Genomic DNA, 19,479 nt, shown 5'->3' on the forward strand with positions numbered 1-19,479 from the left:
TCCCACATTCCTTAGGTGGCACTTCTGTGTGTGCAAGTGTGCGTGTGAGAGAGAGAAAGAGGAGAGTGTGTTGATGTGTACTCTGACCCTCTAAGACCAGTAAGATTGCTTAATACTGGCTCTGAGTCAGTCAGTCTTCCTGCAGAAGAGCGAGGACAACAGTTTGTTTTCAGGTTCTCCTCTTTAGAAATCTAAAAAATAAGAAAAGACAGCGTCAGTATGGAGCTGGGTGAATGCACCAGAAACCCGGGCTATCAGGATGCAGAGGACGGTGGCTCAGTGGCGGACACCGTCAACGCCGACCTCGGGGAGAAGCGCGACTCCACCGCGGTGAAGCTGGACTCGGACGCGGCTGAGGAGTACACACAGCTCAAGCCCTACGCCGGGATGCCCAAGGAGGTGCTGCTGCTTTACTCCTCTCAGGCCCGGTACAGGGTGCCCCGGGAGATCCTGTTCTGGCTGATGGTGGCCTGCACCCTGGCGCTGGTGGCGCTCACTATCACGGTGATCGCGCTGTCGCCGCGGTGCCTCAATTGGTGGCAGGCCTCCCCGGTGTACCAGGTCTACCCCCGCTCCTTCAGAGACTCTGACGGAGATGGGGTCGGAGACCTCAAAGGTAAGACGCCCCTGACCCCGCATTTCTTTTTCTTAACCCTCTGAAATCTTGGGCTATTATGTCCGTTAAAAAAAAAATCTGTTTTTTCCCCCAGCGCAACCTCACCTATAGGCCTATGTCCTGATAATTCATTTTTAATCTTTGACTTACTTGATCAAACATTTTGAACCCAAACGAAACAAAGGAAAACATAAAATATGATCTTGAAAATTATATTTCACACACAGAAATGTACAGTACATGTTGCAAATATGAACACAGGTTGCAAATATAACATATAACAGGTAAAATGAGGATAATATCTAGTTCTATATATTTACTAAATATATTTGACATTATCTCCAGTTTATATATAGCTCTATCATGACTAAGACACACAGGACGTTTGGGTTGCCAGTTTCTGAAAAACTCATCATTTTAAATAGTTGTAATTAGTTCATTGGGTAGGCACTTTAACCTTCTGGAAAAGTTTCAGAACTAAAATCAATTAAATATTGTATTGATATTTATAAATCTATACTTGATGGTTCATTATACAGTGCGAAGCCCAAAATGTATCACTTCTTACAGGCAACGTTACCACTGTCTTAAAAGGTTTAAATAAAACACGAGTTAATCGTTGACTTTATTTCACCATTAAAAAATACAAATTGAACAGAGAGGCATTCCAGGCACACAAAAATATGAGGTAGAACGATTAACTATTAACTATTGAACAGTCAACAAGTTCCAGCCACTTTATATCTCCTCAATATTAAACAAATGTATTTTAAGAAATAGTGGTATAGGCTAAGTTTAAAGACTAAAAACTCACATTAGTTGACTCATGAGTCACACTCACATATAGACTTAATGAGTGAAATGTAAGGATATTACTATGTTTTTTAAATATATTTTATTTAATTGATTTATTCATTTAAAGCGTGATAGTGCTATCTTATAGGATAAGGGTCAACAGACTATTTTGATAGATTCTAGATCTTTGAAGAATCTATTAAAAACTAGTCAAAAATTCCTCTAAGACAGCAAGACCTTGATTAACACCACATAAAAGACCATGCTGTGATTTCATACAGAAAACCTTTGACAGTTTGGAGATTGCATGCCAATCCGCATTAAAAAACACTGCACGGTTTTTGCCCCAAACAGTTTAGTACTAAGTGGCCATATCAGAACTGCTATTCATCATTGTGGTGTCTCTGGTCTGGCAGGAATTCAGCAGCAGCTGGATCACTTCCAGTACCTGAACATCAAGTCGGTATGGATCAGTCCTTTCTACCGCTCTCCAATGAAAGACTTCGGCTATGACGTGGAAGATTTCCGCGCCATCGACCCCCTCTTTGGAACCATGCAAGACTTTGAAGAGCTTCTGGCTGAAATGCGCAGACAAGGTGTGTGCTTTAATTTCCCAGGTAGAGATTTGATGGTGGATCATCACAAGTCTAGTTTTGGGTGTTTTAGTACAATGGTAGATTGCATGTCTTTGACTCATACTAATCTCTCTCTGTTTCCACCAGGTTTGAAGCTGATCATGGATTTCATTCCCAATCACACCAGCGACCGACACCGTTGGTTCAACTTGAGCCGGAATGGAGATCCTAACTACAAGGATTACTACGTCTGGACCGACTGCAATGCAACCGCACCCAAGCCTAATAACTGGGTTGGTACTGATTTGGGATATTTTTTAAAATACTTTCTTCATGTCCACACTTCCTAATCATCTACTCCTTGGTTTCCCTCCTCCTTTCTCTCAGGTGAGTGTGTTTGGGAACTCGTCATGGACTTATGATGAAGTCAGGGGACAATGCTACCTGCACCAGTTCCTCAAGGAGCAACCAGACCTGAACGTCAGAAACCCACATGTCCGCAAAGAGATAACTGTAAGATTACATGACCACACACCGCTCTTTCTCATGTGTCTCACATAAATGATCTCTGCTACTGATTCATTTTCCTAAAGCCTTTCAGTGATTCGTGTATTCTATCTCATACTGAGATCTTAGTTAGTGATGTCCTCATCTGTTTGCCTTCTCCACTGTCCTAGATTGTTGAGATATCCACAATCTTTCGTCTAATCTGTAGCAGTAATGTGTGAAGGCCAACTGATTACACATTTACCTAAGCTAGTAAACCATTGTGTGTTTGTTATGGCTAATTAAACACAGCACCAAGTACAACAATGATAGACAAAATGTGCCTGTGTGTATATTTGACATGTTTATAGTGTTTATACTTTATAACTTTATTTACATTATCCAAAAGCTTCCAACAATTTTCAAGAAATCTGTAATTTTTAATTAAGGTAAGAATTTGTTTCATTTAGTGGCCTGCCAATGGCATCATATCCCTTCTTCAGATGCATCAGCATTGTGGTTGACTGTCAGGTGCTTTTATAAAATTACTTTTTGTCTGTTTTTGAGACGTTTTTTTAACGATACTTTGTAGTTTTTAGCTATACATTTTAATGGAATTAAGGATTTTAGTCGTTGAATGTCATGATTTTAAGTTATCAGAGAAACAATTTGAGCAAACCTTGGCAACAGCAGCCCCTCAGCGTCAGAGAAAGGCCTATTTTTAAAATGAAACTGCGTTATTCTAGTTTTATTTTTTACCGGTTTAAAATGTGGCCCGTTGTTTTCGGAAAGGAGGAGACCTTTGTGAATAATTTGGTTGCTGGTACAAACCTCCTGAAAGATGAGCACTAAAGTAATCCTAACTGGGAGAAGCTGATGCCACAATGATGGCAATTGTGGAGAAGACAACAACTCCCATTATCTCATGCTACTTCACGACACCACCAAACTCTGTGTTTTGTTATTGTTTTGATTGAGATACCTCACCAGCGGCAGAAAATTACATAGTGTGTGTTTAATCGATGTTAAATGTGATTCTATTTTAGGATATTATTCATTTCTGGCTGGCGAAGGGAGTGGACGGGTTCCGGATGGACGCAGTGAAGCACCTCCTGGAGGCTACACACTTGAGGGATGAACCACAGGTGGACCCAAAGAAAGCACCAGTGAGTGTCACCTCTTAGCACCTCATAACATCTAACCTCGCTCGGTTCACTTCAGCTACTGTCCCATTGTTCACTCTAATGGGCATTATTTGTGACAGGCAGCAATGTCTGCGGACTTAGTTCTAGCAGCTGTTTGTCCTCACATTGCCTCGACACGGCCACCAAAGATAGTAGTGTCTGTCTGATCTGCCAGCTGAAATTGAACTGTGTCAAATTGCAGAGCAGGTCTTACACATTTAACTCCATATCAGGACAAGCCTCAGCTCCAATAAGATTTCATTTCAGTGACTTACATCACAGTTGTAGTTATGATTTTGGATCAATTCCAAAAGGAGACAGTCACCACCACTTCATGACACTGTCCTTAAAGAATAAAAAACTCTGTCGAGTTCTGAAGGGTTGACCTGAGTTGGCATTGCCCCGATTCCCTCCATAGAAGGCCAATGTGATTTTTCCATTTGATTTGGATTTAATTGTCGAAAACAAGCTTTTGGGGAAACAAGTTTGTGAGACTTACATGTTTTGTTCAGCAATGTCATCTTCACAAATAAACAATGGTTTTAATTTATGAAGTGTAAATGCAATCGCCAGGAGGTTAAAAGCAAATGTTAGGCTGTAAACAAACTAACTCTCCTAAATTAGTGTTAAACACAAACCTTATAGTATGACACAGGAATGAGTTCTAAAACCGGGAAATTATTGGGGAAATCAGCTCTTGTGGTTCCCTCGTCTGGAGGTCAGTGGGTTTTTTGAATGTTTTTTTTGTTAATGTCTGAAAAAAGGTCTGTGTTTAACTTGACTTTTTACAATGGCTCTTTTGTGCTCTCACTACCTCACAGCTCGTCTGCCCCTGAGCTCAAGAGATCAAAGTTCAGTTTTAGTTAACAATCTCTGTTGTTAAATTCAGTTATGCAATTATATTATGATTCTACTTTTCGAGCATTATATAACTAGTGACATGTCAGAGTCCACATTTTTAACAATTTAAAGGAATAAAAGCAGCTCTTTGGGCAGAAGCGGCTCCACTGAAGCAGTGCTTTCCAGTGTAGCTGGTTGAACATAATCAACAGCTGAGTAGGAGAGTTCACACTGTGCGTGATGTATCATTCGTCATTTATCTCTTTCTTAAATGTCAGGTTCATCTTGTAGCCTTCTGGAGAAAATACAGGTCTTGGAATCCAAAGGGGTCATGCTTCATGCAGAGTTAAGCTCGCTAAGAAAGAGTTTTTGTTCCATGGAGACTGAAGTTATTTCTTACAGAGGAAAGATTAGTAGAAAAGAGGCATATTTTGGTGGATTAGCAAGTCACTGGGATTTACTTACCACTGAAGAATAACTCTATAATACTGAGACTGACTCGTCTACTTACGGTTGACTGAAAGGTATACTCACTGCATTGAGCAACTACTCATCTATAATAACCTGTGTCGAGCTGTGCTTTGCATGTGTTTACAAAAAAGTAGAATCAAACATTGCAATAAAGAATTGACTGTGTGTTTATTCAGATATTGACAGTTTTGCCACAGCCTTGAACATGATTCAGACAATCATAACTGAGCAGCTATCTGTGCTGTCATTATTGCTTTAGTGGTTTAGTGCCATTTTAGCTTTACTTGTTTACTGGCTGTTGGCTGATTGGTTCACTTATGTGGCAGCACGTCAACTCAGTGGTCAATGCTGCTGCCTCAGTGATTAAGTCTGTGGATAGGTTTGTGGCCTGGTTCTTTCTGTGGGGAGTTTGTTGGCTGTCCCTGTGTTTGAGTTTCTTACACACAAAAAGAAATACGCATTAGGTGTTAGTTTTTAGGAGTATCATGCCACTGTCCCTTAACAGGGCTTTCAACAGGTTGGATTCCCCCATAAGAATAACTTAACAAGTTTTTGTTTTTCTAACAACAAGACTGTCTTCTAACTCTTTTTTCATAAAGGCTATTACAAATGTACTCATAAAATTAGCTTCAAACTATTTTTTTGTACAGTGTGTGAAAAGTTGTGCAACTGTATTTCAATCCATGCGTGCAAATCACATTTTTAAGTTTAAAAAATAATCTCCAAAATTGTATTCAGATTTAGAGATTCTTTTACACATTTACAACTCTGATTACCAACACACAGAAGAAGATAGGTACGCAACTCTCCACATGCAACAATGGCCCCCTACTGTATCACTTGGCCTCTACTATCTCTATCTCGTTTCTACTTTTTTTCCAACTCCCTGACCCGTGACTGGACCCTGTGCTTTAGACTGACAAAGGAACCTTAACACTCAAACACTCCCAACTCCCAGTGGCCCGAGGAAAATACTGTTGAGCTCTCTTAATCCACTATAGTTGGTGATCTCAGGGTGGAAGCTTTACCAAGTGGCCCACTGGTATCCTAAACCAAATCCACAACACTAGTATACCACTAAGGCTACTAATCTAGTGGGTCAGGAATCTAATAATAGCCACATTACCACATATTTCTTTATATTCATAACACTACAGGAGTCTGTAACCTCAGAGTGGGACCTCCATCATGACTACACCACCAGTCAGCTGGGCCTGCATGACCTGCTGAGGGAGTGGAGGGCTGAGATGGACATCTACAGCAGAGAGCCTGGAAGATATAGGTATGGGATGCATTGATTTTCAGTCCTGTTTATCGTATTGCATTGCATGTGTGAAATCTTTCATTTGCAATTTGTGTGGCCCTGTCCAGTGTTACAGTTGCACTACGATCTAAAAATATGTTGAAAGTACATTTGATCTGGCATATAGTACATTAAAAAAACAATATAAGAATTGCTTAATTTAATGATAAAGCACAAACTAAAATTGTTCCTTTTTTCTACTTGTCTAGAACCTTGTGTGATACAAATTTATCTTTTGGCCTTGGATCATTTAGTTAGTTAAGGACAATGAAATGAGAAATTCAGTAGAGGTCACAAGGATATATGAGAGTCTTAGATGTTGACATTCTATGGATGAGATTGCATGTTATTATAAACAAGTTTTTGATTAATTTCAGGTTCATGGTGACGGAGTCATATGACTATCATGAGGTGGAAAAGACCATGATGTACTATGGCACCCCGCAGGTTAAAGAGAGTGATTTCCCCTTTAACTTTTACTTGCTGGACCTGCCTCAGAACACTAGTGGCTTGTGGGTGCAACACCTGGTCCATCTGTGGATGGCCAACATGCCCAAGGGACAATGGCCCAACTGGGTGGTGAGTCACCATGGTCACATTCACATATTAGTTTCTTTGCTCCTTTAAAATTGAGAATAAAAATGGGTTTAACCCCAAATATTCTGCCTTCCAAAGAAATGTCTGTAACGCTTTATATTAAGGTCCTTGTAATAACCATTAATTAACAAGTAATAAGTCCTTACAAGATGCTTATTAACATTACTGTGTGTTTATAAGCCTATATAAGTGTTAATAATGGCATCATAATACAGTTAATAGCAGGCTATAAGAGATGTATAATAAGAACATTAATAAAAGCCTCATGAGTATCTTATAATTCTTCATAATAGCATTACAAACACACATATATACCCCCACCCATTATGTCTTTGCCATGCCTTTATTAATCTTTTATTTGCTTATTTATATTAAAATATACTTTATTGCTCATCTATTATAAGTTAACTATGGACTTGTTAACAGTTAACTATGCTTTTTACAGCTAAAGGGATCTAAAGCGAGAACAATGCCTTATTACTTGTTAATTAAAAATAATTAATAACAAGGACCTTAATATAAAGCGTTACCGAAATTATGTTCTTGTTTCCTATCATAATGGTAAAAAACCAAACACACAATATTAAATCAGGGCTCTCTCAGGATGAGGGGAGGCAAGAGCAACACATTGCATGATGTGCATGCTGAGACCCTCAGATTAGTCTTTTATCCATAACTATGGGCTGCTGGGTCAATCTAAGTCTGATTAGTGGCTGTTTCTCTTCCATGTTTATAGCCACAGGACTGTATTATGCATTATTATTTATAACACAGGGTGTAAATATCTCATCCTCATGTCACAAAAACATTCCTGTCTTTCTTCTACCTCCACTGTTATCAGGTTGGAAACCATGACAAGCCTCGAATTGCCTCGAGTGCTGGTCAGACTTACATTCGTGTCATCAACATGCTGCTGCTGACACTGCCAGGCACGCCCACCACCTACTACGGCGAGGAGATCGGCATGGAGAACATTAATGTCACAGACAGTCAGATACAGGACCCAGCTGGCAAATACAATGCAGTCAGTACTGAGCATACACTGATAAAAATACTCACTGTAAAATCTCTGCCAAATTCAGTAGGTGTATGAAATGACAGGACAAATGAGTTTTGACTATAAATAGTGACATAAATGTCAACTGCAGCAAAATACACGCTGGAAAAAGGCCATAATGTTAAATCACGATCTCCATATAACAATTTCAACCAAAACTGAACAATTTACTTTCATGATAGTTGGATTTATTGTAGGTTTGTTGTATTTGAGACTGCATTCGTCTTAGTATACCTAATATAATGGCAACTGAGTCTCCATACATGAAAGTGTGTCCATATACATCCATTGTCAGAAGAAGCTGAAGTGCTCAAATGATTCCTGTCCTTTCACTGCAGAGTGCCAGTCGGGACCCTCAGCGCTCTCCAATGCAGTGGACTGGTGACATGAATGCAGGCTTTAACAACAAAAGCAACAGCACATGGTTGCCTGTACACCCCGACTACAGAAGCATCAATGTTGAGGTATGGAACTCCTTTAAAAATGTACACCTCTAGCTGAACATCTGACCAGAGCTTGCTTGAGTTGTTTTATTTTATATCATGTATCCCCATGCCACTTTCTCTCTTCTAGGCCCAGAAGAAAGATGAAACATCTGTCCTGGCTCAGTACCGTTTCCTGAACACCCTGCGTCAGTCAGAGGTCACCTTTCAGCGTGGGTGGTTCTGCTACGTCCACACTGATGCCAGTGTTTTCTCTTACCTCAGAGAGCTGGATGGGCTCGACCGAGCTTTCCTCATGGTGCTTAACTTTGGTAAAGAATCTGCCATCACAGATCTCTCCTATATTCAGGAGTTACCAGACCAGTTGAAAGTGCTGATGAGTACAAACCAAGTAAACGATGGCAAGGTATTTCAAAAGTCTGGTATCCTGACAGAGGCAGGAGAAGGTTTGGTGATTCAGTACTCCTCCCACACTCAGTTTAACCCCAACCACCCTGAGCAGTGCTACGTCTCTGAGAAAGCCTGCTATCTGAATGTCATGGACATACTTTATAAATGCTAATATAAATAACAGCTTCACAGCAGCAATCGAATCATCAAGATTCTTCTTTGGTGTCTCCGCTGTAAGGGATTCATGTCATATAATAAAGAGAACCATTGCAGATACATTCACTGTTGATGTCTTTTCTTCCACTGGGATTTTTAAGGATTTTGGCAGCATTGTGTCTTCATTGTCGTCCATGCTGTAATGGTTCATGTTTGGGTCATTCTTGTTTGATTCCAGAGTGCCTCCTGGAAAGATGTGCTATCTCCTCCTCTTGCGTGGAGGCCGTGGAGGGTCCAGGCCCAGCTCTGTGTAGAGGAATGCTAGTGTGAGGGCTTCCTGTATTAGGAAAAAAAGACAGAGGACACATTTCTCAGCCTGCACACATCACCTCCACTGATAAAACTATTGTTAGTGTTCACAATGTCAGTACAGAGTTGGGCTGAATTAAGAAAGCAAAGCCTTCTGGAAAAAAATAGAGATTATTCAGACATGGATTTGGCAGCTTTTTATAAGAAAACAATTAAATGTACCTCTGTGTTCAACCTCTTGGGATAAAAGGGATTGATTTTTTGTGATTTGGGCGAGCTGGCCTTTTAAACTAGATTATGACGCGTAAGATAATATTGCATTTAGACTTGTTCTGTGTAGGTACATACACTTCACAGTGGGGCTTTAAATTGGTATTGTCACTTTTCGTTCCTTTTCAGTGGATTTAAGAACAATTTTCTTCTTGTACAAAATGAAACCAATAAATCTGCTTGTGTCTAATTCACCAATTTTTAAGAGATGTAATTGGAAGCACACATTTACAAAGCTTGACTCTCAAAACTAAAAAAGAAATAAGAAATAATACTTTTCCAAAGCTTCAAATTCCTTTAAGAGCCTACAGCCTTGCGAGAGAGTGCATTACCTCCTCCAACATCTGCTCAAAGTCTTCTGGTCCGAGGTGATTTGCTCCTGGTTGGATATTCAGAACTACATTTGGTGCTGGTTCACATTCTATAAGAACAAAGAAGTCAGAGAGACGGAGGTCAAAGGCAGGATGGGGGAGAAGAGGATCTCTGATGTTAAAAACCTTCTTTTAATCTTACTGTATGCCCACTTTTTCTGCTCCCCTTCTTTCTCTGTCCAGTTAGCCCAAATCTTGTCTCTCTCTCTCTCTCTCTCTCCTTACTCTCCTTTATATTCATTCGAGCTCCTATCAGATATTGCCCTCCCTCTTCTCAAACCCCACCATATTATCCCTCCCTCCCTGTCTCTGTGGTACGGGCTGTTTCACAAGTGCGGTCTTGACCTTGACAGCTCCCAGTCTATGGCGTCTAATCTCTTGCTCTGATACACTATCTCTTTACCATGCTAATGGGCCAGCCCACCCGCCTGCATGTGTCTATGCCATCAGCACTTTATCAAAGACTCCGGAGAACAGAGAGAGACAGATTAGGGAGACATATACACACACATACACAGACACTTAAGCTGCCAGCTGTATGTGTGTACGAACAACAGAAAAGTGAGAGAGGGTGAAAGAGAGAGATAATGTGTGCATTTGAAACAAGAAGAGTGGAGGCAGTGCTAGAGAGAGAGAGAGGGGTGTAAAGAGGAGTACCAACAATGTGGTGAAGGCAGATTATAAGTGAGAGGGAGAAAGAGCCTGTCTAGGGGGAAATAAGAGCAATTAGCTGACACACAGACACACACTCTATACTACAAGGTGACCTACACTATGCTATACTTTGGTTATGAACTTCAAATGCTGTTAGCGGCATCCCCTGACAGGCAGCCATACTTCTGTTTCTGCTGCCTCTCCAGACATGCACACTGACACTACTATCGGGAGCTGACCCTGAACTATTAAAACCTCTGAAGATGCAGAAATTACACCTAAAAGGATGCAGGGAACAAGTGGGAAATCCATCCTGTAATGCACACACAGAAAGATGTACAGAAACACGCACATGTATAAGTCGTTGTGACAGTATGTGAGAGTGTATGTGTGCACGCACCTGACTTTGGTTTCATGGTGAGGTGTGTGTGAATGGCGTTTTTTAGTTGCTCCGTGTATTTTAGGACACCTGCCAGAGGAACCCTGGCATCACAGTTGTAGGCCGTCAGCAGAAACGATGGGTAGCGCTAGCTCACACAATAGAAAACGCACACACACAAACACAAAGATGGTTAACCTACAGTAGTTTTCTATATAGTGCTTAGAAAAAGTGATTAATTCTTAATTACCCTCTGTAGCCTCTAAAACAATATTTATGAGGCTTTCAGTACATTTTTATGACAGATTAGCTATTAGAGGGACTAAACAAGCAAAGTGTCTGGTCCTGTGATTTCAGAGAGACTGAAAAACAATCAGAAGAGCCAGTGCTATCCAAATGCTGACTCTTAAAATATGGGAATTTAAAGTGGGGTTTCAACTATCTACCTACCAGAACAGACCAATTAGCATTGCAGGGCACATTTAAACAGTAAAACTTCCTGGCAGCTCATAACCAAGATTGAATCTAATAATATAATTGAAATCATAGTAGAGATACTTCAAAAATTACAAAACAAAATGCCCTTTAAAAGCCAATGCAAATAAAAATTCTGCAACACTTTTCATGGTCTTACTCTCCATACCTGAGGGGTAATGTTGTGAAGGGGACAGTAGGAGGAGATGGTGAGTCTATGTTTTGGGTTTCCTACTGGGTCCCCCCACTCCTCTCTATCCTCCAAAGTTAGAGGCAGGCTGGGATCCTCCATAGTTTCCAACACATCCAGGAAAGGAGCCTGAACACAGGGAAAGGGGATGGCTTTGAATGTGTGCGTTTGTAGACATGGCAGAGTATGGAGACCGTGTTTCAATCCATATTTAACCCTTATACATTAGCAAACCCATGCACAAAGACTATTCTTACATAGAAGAACACTAAAATCTAATACAAATACACAGATCTTTGGTGATTTAACAGCTTACAGTAAGGTTTTTAGTATATTTTTTATTGCTACATGGCAAACAAGGTACCAGTAGGTGCAGTAGATTCTCAGAAAACCAACAAGACCCAGCATTCGTGTTGACTTTATAAACTCAAAATTATTTTGTTCAAACTTTTTTGTTTCTAGGATTTAGCAATCCTGTGAATCACTAAACTAATATTTAGTTGTATGACCACAGTTTTTTATAACTGCTTCACATCTGTTTGGCATGGAGTCAACAAACTTGTGGCTCCTTTCAGCTGTTATTCCACTCCAAGATTCTTTAACAACATTCCACAATTCATTTACATTTCTTGGTTTTGCTTCAGAAACAGCATTTTTTGATGTCACCCCACAAGTTCTCAATTGGATTAAGGTCCGGGGATTGGGCTGGCCACTCCATAACATCAATGTTGTTGGTTTGGAACCAATATTTTGCTGGTTTACTAGTGTGTTTGGGGTCATTGTCTTGTTGAAACACCCGTTTCAAGGGCATGTCCTCTTGAGCATAAGGCAACATGACCTCTTCAAGTATTTTGACATATGCAAACTGATCCATGATCCCTGGTATGTGATAAATAGGCCCAACACCATAGTAGGAGAAACATGCCCATATCATGATGCTAGCACCACCATGCTTCACTGTCTTCACTGTGTACTGTGGCTTGAATTCAGAGTTTGGGGCTCGTCTCACTAACTGTCTGCGGCCCTTGGACCCAAAAAGAACAATTTTACTCTCATCAGTCAACAAAATGTTCCTCCATTTCTCTTTAGACTAGTTGATGTGTTCTTTGGCAAATTGTAACCTCTTCTGCACATGTCTTTTTTTAACAGAGGGACTTTGCCGGGGATTCTTGTAAATAGATTAGCTTCACACAGACGTCTTCTAACTGTCACAGCACTTACAGGTAACTCCAGACTGTCTTTGATTGTCCTGGAGCTGATCATTGGCTGAGCCTTTGCCATTCTGCTTATTCTTCCATTCATTTTGATGGTTGTCTTACGTTTTCTGCCATGTGTCTCTGGTTTTGCTCTCCATTTTAAAGCATTGGAGATCATTTTAGCTGAACATCCTATAATTGTTTGCACCTCTTTTATAAGTTTTCCCCTCTCCAATCAACTTTTTAATCAGCCATGTCTTAAACGACCCATTGTCCTCAGGCTTTCAAAGAGAAATGCATGTTCAACAAGTGCTGGCTTCATCCTTAAACAGAGGCCACCTGATTCACACCTGTTTTTTCACAAAATTGATGACCTCACTGATTGAATGCCACACTGCTATATTTTGAACACACCCCTTTCAACTAATTGCCCAACTGCACAGCCTTAAGAGCGTGCATATCACGAATACTGGGTCTTGTTGGTTTTCTGAGAATCTACTGCACCTACTGGTACCTTGTTTGCCATGTAGCAATAAAAAATATACTAAAAACCTGGATTAATCTGGTTAGTCACATTGGACTGCTATTATTTTGAACACTACTGTACCTGCAGTGTGACAGCCCGCATCATGTGGGGGTGTCTGTTGCACAGTGCTCCAACTGGCACTGCCCCGGCACTGCAGGCTGTTAGGGCAGTAAGTGGAGGACAGGAGACTCCTAAAGAGAAAAGGTGACGGAGACAGGCTTCGAGGTCCTCCACTCCTCTCTGCTTACTGTCCATGCGAGCTTGTCTTTGCCAGGACAGACCCCGCTCTCCTCCACCTCTAGAAGTTATAAAAACAAAGGAGTTTGAATTCCAGACTTATATAGCTAGCAATTTTCTGCTGCACAACATCAATATCTAATCTATACAAGCATAGGTATTCCTTACACAAAGCATAGCTCTGACAACAAAATGATCTGCTGAGCCAATCAGGTTAGTTTTAGGATGCTTGAGAGGTAATGCAGTACCTGATGTGGCAGTATGCCAGAGCCCAGCCCTGCTCCAGCAGGAACCTTTTCTCTGGGCAGAACTCCATGCTGAGATCTCTACCATAAGCTCCGTAGACATGGACCAGGAGTGGGGCCAGACTCAAGACCTCCACAGGTCCTGAATGAAACAGTGTCACTGGCACTAAAGTACCATCCTACAAAAGAGAGTGTTTAATGATAATGAAACAAGTCTTAGAGATGTGTCATCACCTGCTCTGATATGTTTCAGGTGTATGTGTGCATGACAGAATGTGTACCAAAAAAGCTTTATCAATGGACACTTGAGTCTGAATACAAAATGCCAACCTCCCTGTGAATACTGTTTCAGTGTGTGCATGTGTCTTGCATGTCAATTGTTCTCACTTGGCTGCAGGCCTCTAAGCGTGTGGTGGTGTAATTGCTCTGGTTCTCTCGGGAGGACCCATCTTCAGTTCCTGATAAAAGTAGCCCATCCTCAGGGTTTAGACTGCAGGGTATTGGGAAGTGGACTGGAGATGAAATCGAGAACTCTAACACGTTGCGTTGGGCTGCCATGTCTGGTTTCTTGGTTTGGATGGCACAGGCCCAGGAGGGGAGCTTGGGAGTAAACAAAATATAGAGATTGAATGAGTGTAGATCAATCATTCCAATTCATATCCCAACAGCAGAATAGAGTGGCAACAGTTTTAATGCATAATGTTATCATTGTACTGTGACCACTGTAATGGGCTTACTTCAGTATAAATTGACAACAATCACAGTTTTCTTATGAACTAGTCAGATTACCATGGCAAACAGTTCACTATCTGTTCTAAACTCTAAAATGTTATAAAACATTTGTACATAAGAGAAAAATATGTGTAGATGTGACAGAGTGTATATTTCACATATTTTGTACATCTGTATGTTGCTGTATGGAAATATGCACTTGCTGTGCAAACAAATCTTCTTATCTGGGACAGTAAAGACTCAGAAAAACAAGAGCAAGCTAAATGGTGAAGGAGCAAATCACATGACTAATATAAAGCATGCCAGAAAGGAATTAAGGAAATATACAAAGAAAGAAAAGGTTTTTGGTCACACTGACCTGTACAGTGTATGACTCCTTGGGATGGGTCAGCGGGACCCCAATTAGGACAAGTTCACCGGCGGGTGTTCTCGCAACCAACACACAGTGGTTTCCAACCACATCCATGTCTTTGACTGTAGTGCCCGAGCCAGGGACAAACAAAGGCACCCAGGAGACCATGGAAGGCTCAGAGAGTGGGGCCTGTACCACCTAGGTTTTTTAAAATTTGAATTAAAACAAGTTATTTATCAGCAGTTTCTCATCTTCTAACTCCTCGTGTGAGTTACCATAGCAGAACCAACTTGCTAGTAGGGAGGTTTAGGTATTATCTTTCCACATAGTGTTTCTTAAATGTATGTACCCTATAAAGAGTGTGTGTTTAAGTGTATTGTACCAACTCTACCTGATATTCTTGTCCAGGCCCTGTATTAGCCAGGATAATCAGACACTTTCTCCAGTGCTCCACATGGTACAAGAGGTCTAACTGGCGTGGCTGAACCAGGAAAGGCTTTAAATGGGATGTTGTTCTATCAATTATTAGCACCTCGGAGCTGGTCCTGCTGTTGCTGTTGATGCTCAATATCTGCCGGTCTCTGGAAAGGGCAACCTCCACAAACACACTGGGGAGATGTCAGCGTATCAATTAGAGATAGTGTGGGAGCAGAGGTAGCTTAGATGTAACAGCACTTACACTTACTCAGGATGTGTTTCCTCATACACAGAAGTTATCCTGCTTGCACTGGAGGTCAGGTCCAGACAAAACACTCTGCTGCAGCGTAGACCCTCCAGGGTCGTGTAATACAGGACCTCGTCTGTGGCCCACTCTTCATTCATGCAGACACAGACATACACAAAAACATCCTTTTTTTAGCATGTACACTTTTTCCGTCATTGTGACTGTAATACATTGTCTCAAATGTTTAAAACTTACCAAAGCTGAAGACTTTGTCCAGTGTAAATATGACATGTGGGGGATCCACAGAGCGATTTCTCTTTCCAAGCCTCACAAGCACACACCTGAATTGTCACAGGAAAATCACCCTTTTATTCATTCAGTAACTGTAACAATTTTAATAATATTTAAAAAAAAACATTCCTGCCAAATAAAAGGATATTTTGGATGTTTGTTTAATCATATTTTTTTCACCTCAGCTCTCCTCTGTATGAATTTTTTAGTGTAGTAGCTAGATGCTTTTCCTGCGGGGACAGACGTATTCTCTGGACAGTCCACTGAATCCTCAGATTCCCCACTTCATTAATAAATCCTGCCTTCTCCTCCTGTTCAGAGACTTGTCCTAGATTAAGCACCTGCTCCGGCACTGGCTCCCCTACAAATGGGAAGAGGAAACTGAGTCATTCACAAAAGTTGGGCCGACACTATTCTTAATGATGAAACACATACAAAGTTGCAGGTGCAGACGTGGGAAGAGGGTTGTATGAGCAACTGCAGTTTAACTTCCGCACTCTTGTTTTTTGTTTGCCTCCTGTCCTCTTTATTTATTTATTTTCATTAAATGTCTATGTAGACTTTTCTGCTCACTTTGTCTCTGGTCCATTCTGTAGATGCCATCCTCCTCAATAAAATACACATGATGACGTCCAAAGATCTGTCAAAAGAAATCACAGGAAATTGGAAAAATGTATCTGGAATTTAACAATTGCCTCAACAGCTGGATGAGTGTAAACCTGAAGCAGAAAGCAGGCCTTACCACTGATTGATCAGGTATGTTGGAGAACTTGCGGTATGTTGCCTTTAGTCTCCTATTGAAATACTTCTGCAAGTCCTTGTACTTCTCAAGTCCAGAACTGAGATGATCAACTGCTGAGTTTGAAGAGTCCTGGAATAAAACATATTTATAATTTATGAAGGGACTTTTTAAGACTGTGCTACTAACCTTGCAAATGGCAATATTTTTATTATATAAAAAAAATATTTCTCTTTATTTTCTCTTTTATTTAAAACTTATTTCTCAAAGTGTAAGTTAATATAGTTTAGTGTTGTGGAGCCTGCTTGTGTTAAACGTGTTATTGTAAAGTACTGAACAACAGCTTTTTCCACCACTAAATTCACCACAATGATTTTAAGAGTTCTTTCATGTGATATTTATCTCTAAGGATAGGCAGAATTGTGATGTAGTAGTGTGATGTCATGACATATTTTCAACACTGTAACTGACTTATAATTAGCAAGTCATTTAATGTAATTTTAACTACTTAATATACTTGTATGTAGTTTGCTTTATAAACATATGTAATTTAAATCGATCATGTTTTTTCATGTTAAATCTTGACCTGAAAAGTAAAGTTAGTAAAGCTGGCAGCTAAATGTAGTAAAGTAGAAATATAAAGTTACATATGTGGTAAAAGTAGCTCAAAATTGCACTTGCAAAAGTACAGAACTTGAGTAAATGTAACCTAATCAATTAGAATTTTTGGAGATAACTGTTGGAAAATTTCAGGCATTTACAGTAATTGTAAGGCTCGTGTGTCCATTGTAACTTATTTCCGTTTGGGTGCAGTGAGCCACATCCAAAAGGGCTCAGTTTCAGCCCTCTGCCCTTATCTGTGGCTCTGGACAAGAGTAGTTTTGTCAGCCTGGTGAGAAGACACCGTGTTGAATAATGTACGACTTGACGTTATCGACGAGATATCTTAACAGTCAGTCAGTAATCTCACACCGAGCCCGAGGTGAGCAAAAACAGCATCTCTAACGTTAATTGAACAACACACTTACCGACGTGTAACAACGTTGGACGGACACGGAGAGCCATGTTATCCGTCTGCAAACGACGAGATCCCAAAAACGAAACCGAGATGGTGTAAAGAGACGCGGAGCCGAACACAGCAGGGAGGAGAGGACCGCCATTATTAACATTTAACCGTTAATCGGCTACATTAACGAATGATAGCCGATTATATGTGTAAGTAGGAAACTGTCACTACCTGGTAAGTTAATATCATTCATCACAACAATAAACGCTTACACGTTTCATATGACAAATAAATAGTATTATTGTTCTGTTAAATTAAAATAAAGTGAATTAAATCAACCTTGCTGCCGTTTGTCACGGTTGACAACGGTAAGGAAATTCTATGCACGTGCATTATTTCCTAAACAAAGCCCGTAGTGGATGACGTAGCATGCCATGTCAGACTAACATAATCAAATTCAGACATGCGCAGCTGGCAGTTTATATCCATAATCCGGCGCGATTGTATCGACCATCCATTGCTATGTCTCGAATGCCAAAAGTGTACGGAAGTAGCATGTATCCATTGTGGGTGTAACAGGTGATTACAGTCAAGCATATCTACGATCATTGTTGCGTTGGTGTGATTTTACAAGAAAAAAAGCCTTATTTTTGTATCGCTACATTTCTACCGATAACTGTGACATCCCCACAGCCAGTAAATTTGTTTACAGACATATTTCTGCCCGTATCTTCGAGGATAAAATGGAGAGAGGCTCAACCGGTACTGCAGAAAAGACCGAGCCGGCTTCGTCTCTGAGGAAAAATATAAATGAAGACACCTGCGCAGCTAAATCCCACAGCTCCCGGGTTGATTCCTGTGCTACTACAGATGTCGCAAGGGCCAGGTGGACTCTACTGAGACAGGTTATTATAAGCCTCAAAACAACGCACAAATCTCTTGTGGTTTTAGACTATTTTCGCAGGCATATCTTCCAAATGTGTTGAATTTTCTAACAAATAATATGTTGTTGGATGTTTTTGGACTCTCTCATATCTGTAGAATAATGAGGGTAATGGGAACATATTATAGCAGCCAGAATTTCTCGAAGACATGTGTTCTTCCTATAGATTTGGCTACAAAGCTATTCTTTACTACACTATGAACACAATTTTACTATGTAGTTCACATATAATGTATTCCTATTTTGGACAGGGACATTGCCTTTGTCACATACTTGTTTCAGTCTGTTTATGCAATAATCTGTCTCTGATCTAAAATAGCATATGGTGTAACTTAAACCTTAACCTTTTGCAATTGAATCAAGTATTTTTTTCATCTTAATACCAGTTTTTTGACACCAGTAATAATCTAGCCACAGCATTTGATTTGCTTTGCATGTACTACAAGGACTTTCATGCCAGAGCAGTGCCTGCTAAAGGAGGGCTTTTACTTTTTTCCCATACATGGGCATTATACAGACACTGTTACACTCGGCTGACAAGAAAAACTCCCTGCAATGGGGCCATCTTTTTTTTCTTCTTCCTCCTTATAACCTCTTTGTGAAAAGATTCCAACAGAATACAATGGATGCTGTAGATATAACTTATGTCATGTAATGAATTAATTCATATCTCTCTCTTTTCTCTTTTAATCTGTTTCCAACAACACAGACTTACAGTATAACTTTCAGCTAATTCATCTCAGAAAAAAACATGTGACATGACATTGTTATTGACATTTTGGATAAATGAGACATTAAGATGTTAAATTTGTTAAAACAATGCCTCAATTGCATATTATGGTTTTCCCAAAGGACCACGTGTCTACTGGAATGAAACTTCATGCTGCCAAAACAGGAATACATGATTTATGGTTGCATTCTGAAAATGCTGAGACTTTACAGCTTATAAGAAGATATAAACTGAACAAAGTGGTCCATTAGAAACTGA

The 19,479-nt window shown here is 40.2% G+C and overlaps 3 protein-coding genes across 5 annotated transcripts in view; 2 read left to right on the plus strand and 1 right to left on the minus strand.

Moving 5' to 3' along the window:
- The first annotated feature begins 35 nt into the window (after positions 1–35).
- Positions 36–9,076, plus strand: slc3a1 (solute carrier family 3 member 1). Its single transcript, XM_059359039.1, has 10 exons — positions 36–616; positions 1,828–2,007; positions 2,134–2,279; positions 2,374–2,499; positions 3,519–3,638; positions 6,125–6,249; positions 6,648–6,849; positions 7,709–7,891; positions 8,263–8,388; positions 8,498–9,076. The coding sequence occupies exons 1-10, from the start codon at positions 220–222 to the stop codon at positions 8,927–8,929; spliced, it is 2,037 nt and encodes a 678-aa protein (XP_059215022.1). The 5' UTR covers positions 36–219; the 3' UTR covers positions 8,930–9,076.
- On the minus strand, positions 9,014–18,287 carry prepl (prolyl endopeptidase like). 3 transcript variants are annotated; one of them, XM_059359038.1, is made up of 16 exons: positions 17,888–18,287; positions 17,571–17,616; positions 16,546–16,674; positions 16,377–16,443; positions 15,984–16,164; positions 15,768–15,853; positions 15,534–15,660; positions 15,240–15,456; positions 14,855–15,046; positions 14,152–14,364; positions 13,768–13,943; positions 13,364–13,580; positions 11,540–11,689; positions 10,918–11,044; positions 9,825–9,913; positions 9,014–9,250 (listed from the first exon to the last, which is right to left on the minus strand). In XM_059359038.1, exons 4-16 carry the CDS (start codon positions 16,390–16,392, stop codon positions 9,173–9,175), a joined length of 1,869 nt encoding a protein of 622 aa, XP_059215021.1. In that variant the 5' UTR covers positions 16,393–16,443; positions 16,546–16,674; positions 17,571–17,616; positions 17,888–18,287; the 3' UTR covers positions 9,014–9,172. The 3 variants fall into 3 exon arrangements, with proteins under 3 accessions (XP_059215021.1, XP_059215020.1, XP_059215019.1); XM_059359037.1 differs by having other exon boundaries at positions 17,780–18,287; XM_059359036.1 differs by having other exon boundaries at positions 17,571–18,287.
- camkmt (calmodulin-lysine N-methyltransferase) overlaps positions 17,690–19,479 on the plus strand; it is a 115,104-nt gene continuing 113,314 nt past the window's right edge. Inside the window, exons 1-2 of the mRNA XM_059359040.1 lie at positions 17,690–17,782; positions 18,261–18,453. Coding sequence (XP_059215023.1) covers positions 18,292–18,453 — 162 coding nt within the window. The 5' untranslated portion in view covers positions 17,690–17,782; positions 18,261–18,291. The remainder of the gene's footprint in view (positions 17,783–18,260; positions 18,454–19,479) is intronic.

This window comes from Centropristis striata, chromosome 20 (assembly GCF_030273125.1).
Source record: "Centropristis striata isolate RG_2023a ecotype Rhode Island chromosome 20, C.striata_1.0, whole genome shotgun sequence".
Lineage (NCBI taxonomy): Eukaryota > Metazoa > Chordata > Actinopteri > Perciformes > Serranidae > Centropristis > Centropristis striata.

Bases quoted from the DNA above. Each gene is read 5' to 3' on its own strand.
- slc3a1 (XM_059359039.1), top strand. From the start codon at position 220: ATGGAGCTGGGTGAATGCACCAGAAACCCGGGCTATCAGGATGCAGAG. The intron at 2,500-3,518 runs GTAAGATTACAT...ATTCTATTTTAG, and splicing joins ATGTCCGCAAAGAGATAACT to GATATTATTCATTTCTGGCT. The intron at 6,850-7,708 runs GTGAGTCACCAT...CACTGTTATCAG, and splicing joins GACAATGGCCCAACTGGGTG to GTTGGAAACCATGACAAGCC.
- prepl (XM_059359036.1), bottom strand. From the start codon at position 17,711: ATGTTAATAATGGCGGTCCTCTCCTCCCTGCTGTGTTCGGCTCCGCGT. The intron at 15,661-15,767 runs GTAAGTTTTAAA...GCATGAATGAAG, and splicing joins GGACAAAGTCTTCAGCTTTG to AGTGGGCCACAGACGAGGTC. The intron at 13,581-13,767 runs GTACTGCATTAC...TATAACTTCTAG, and splicing joins CTGGCATACTGCCACATCAG to AGGTGGAGGAGAGCGGGGTC.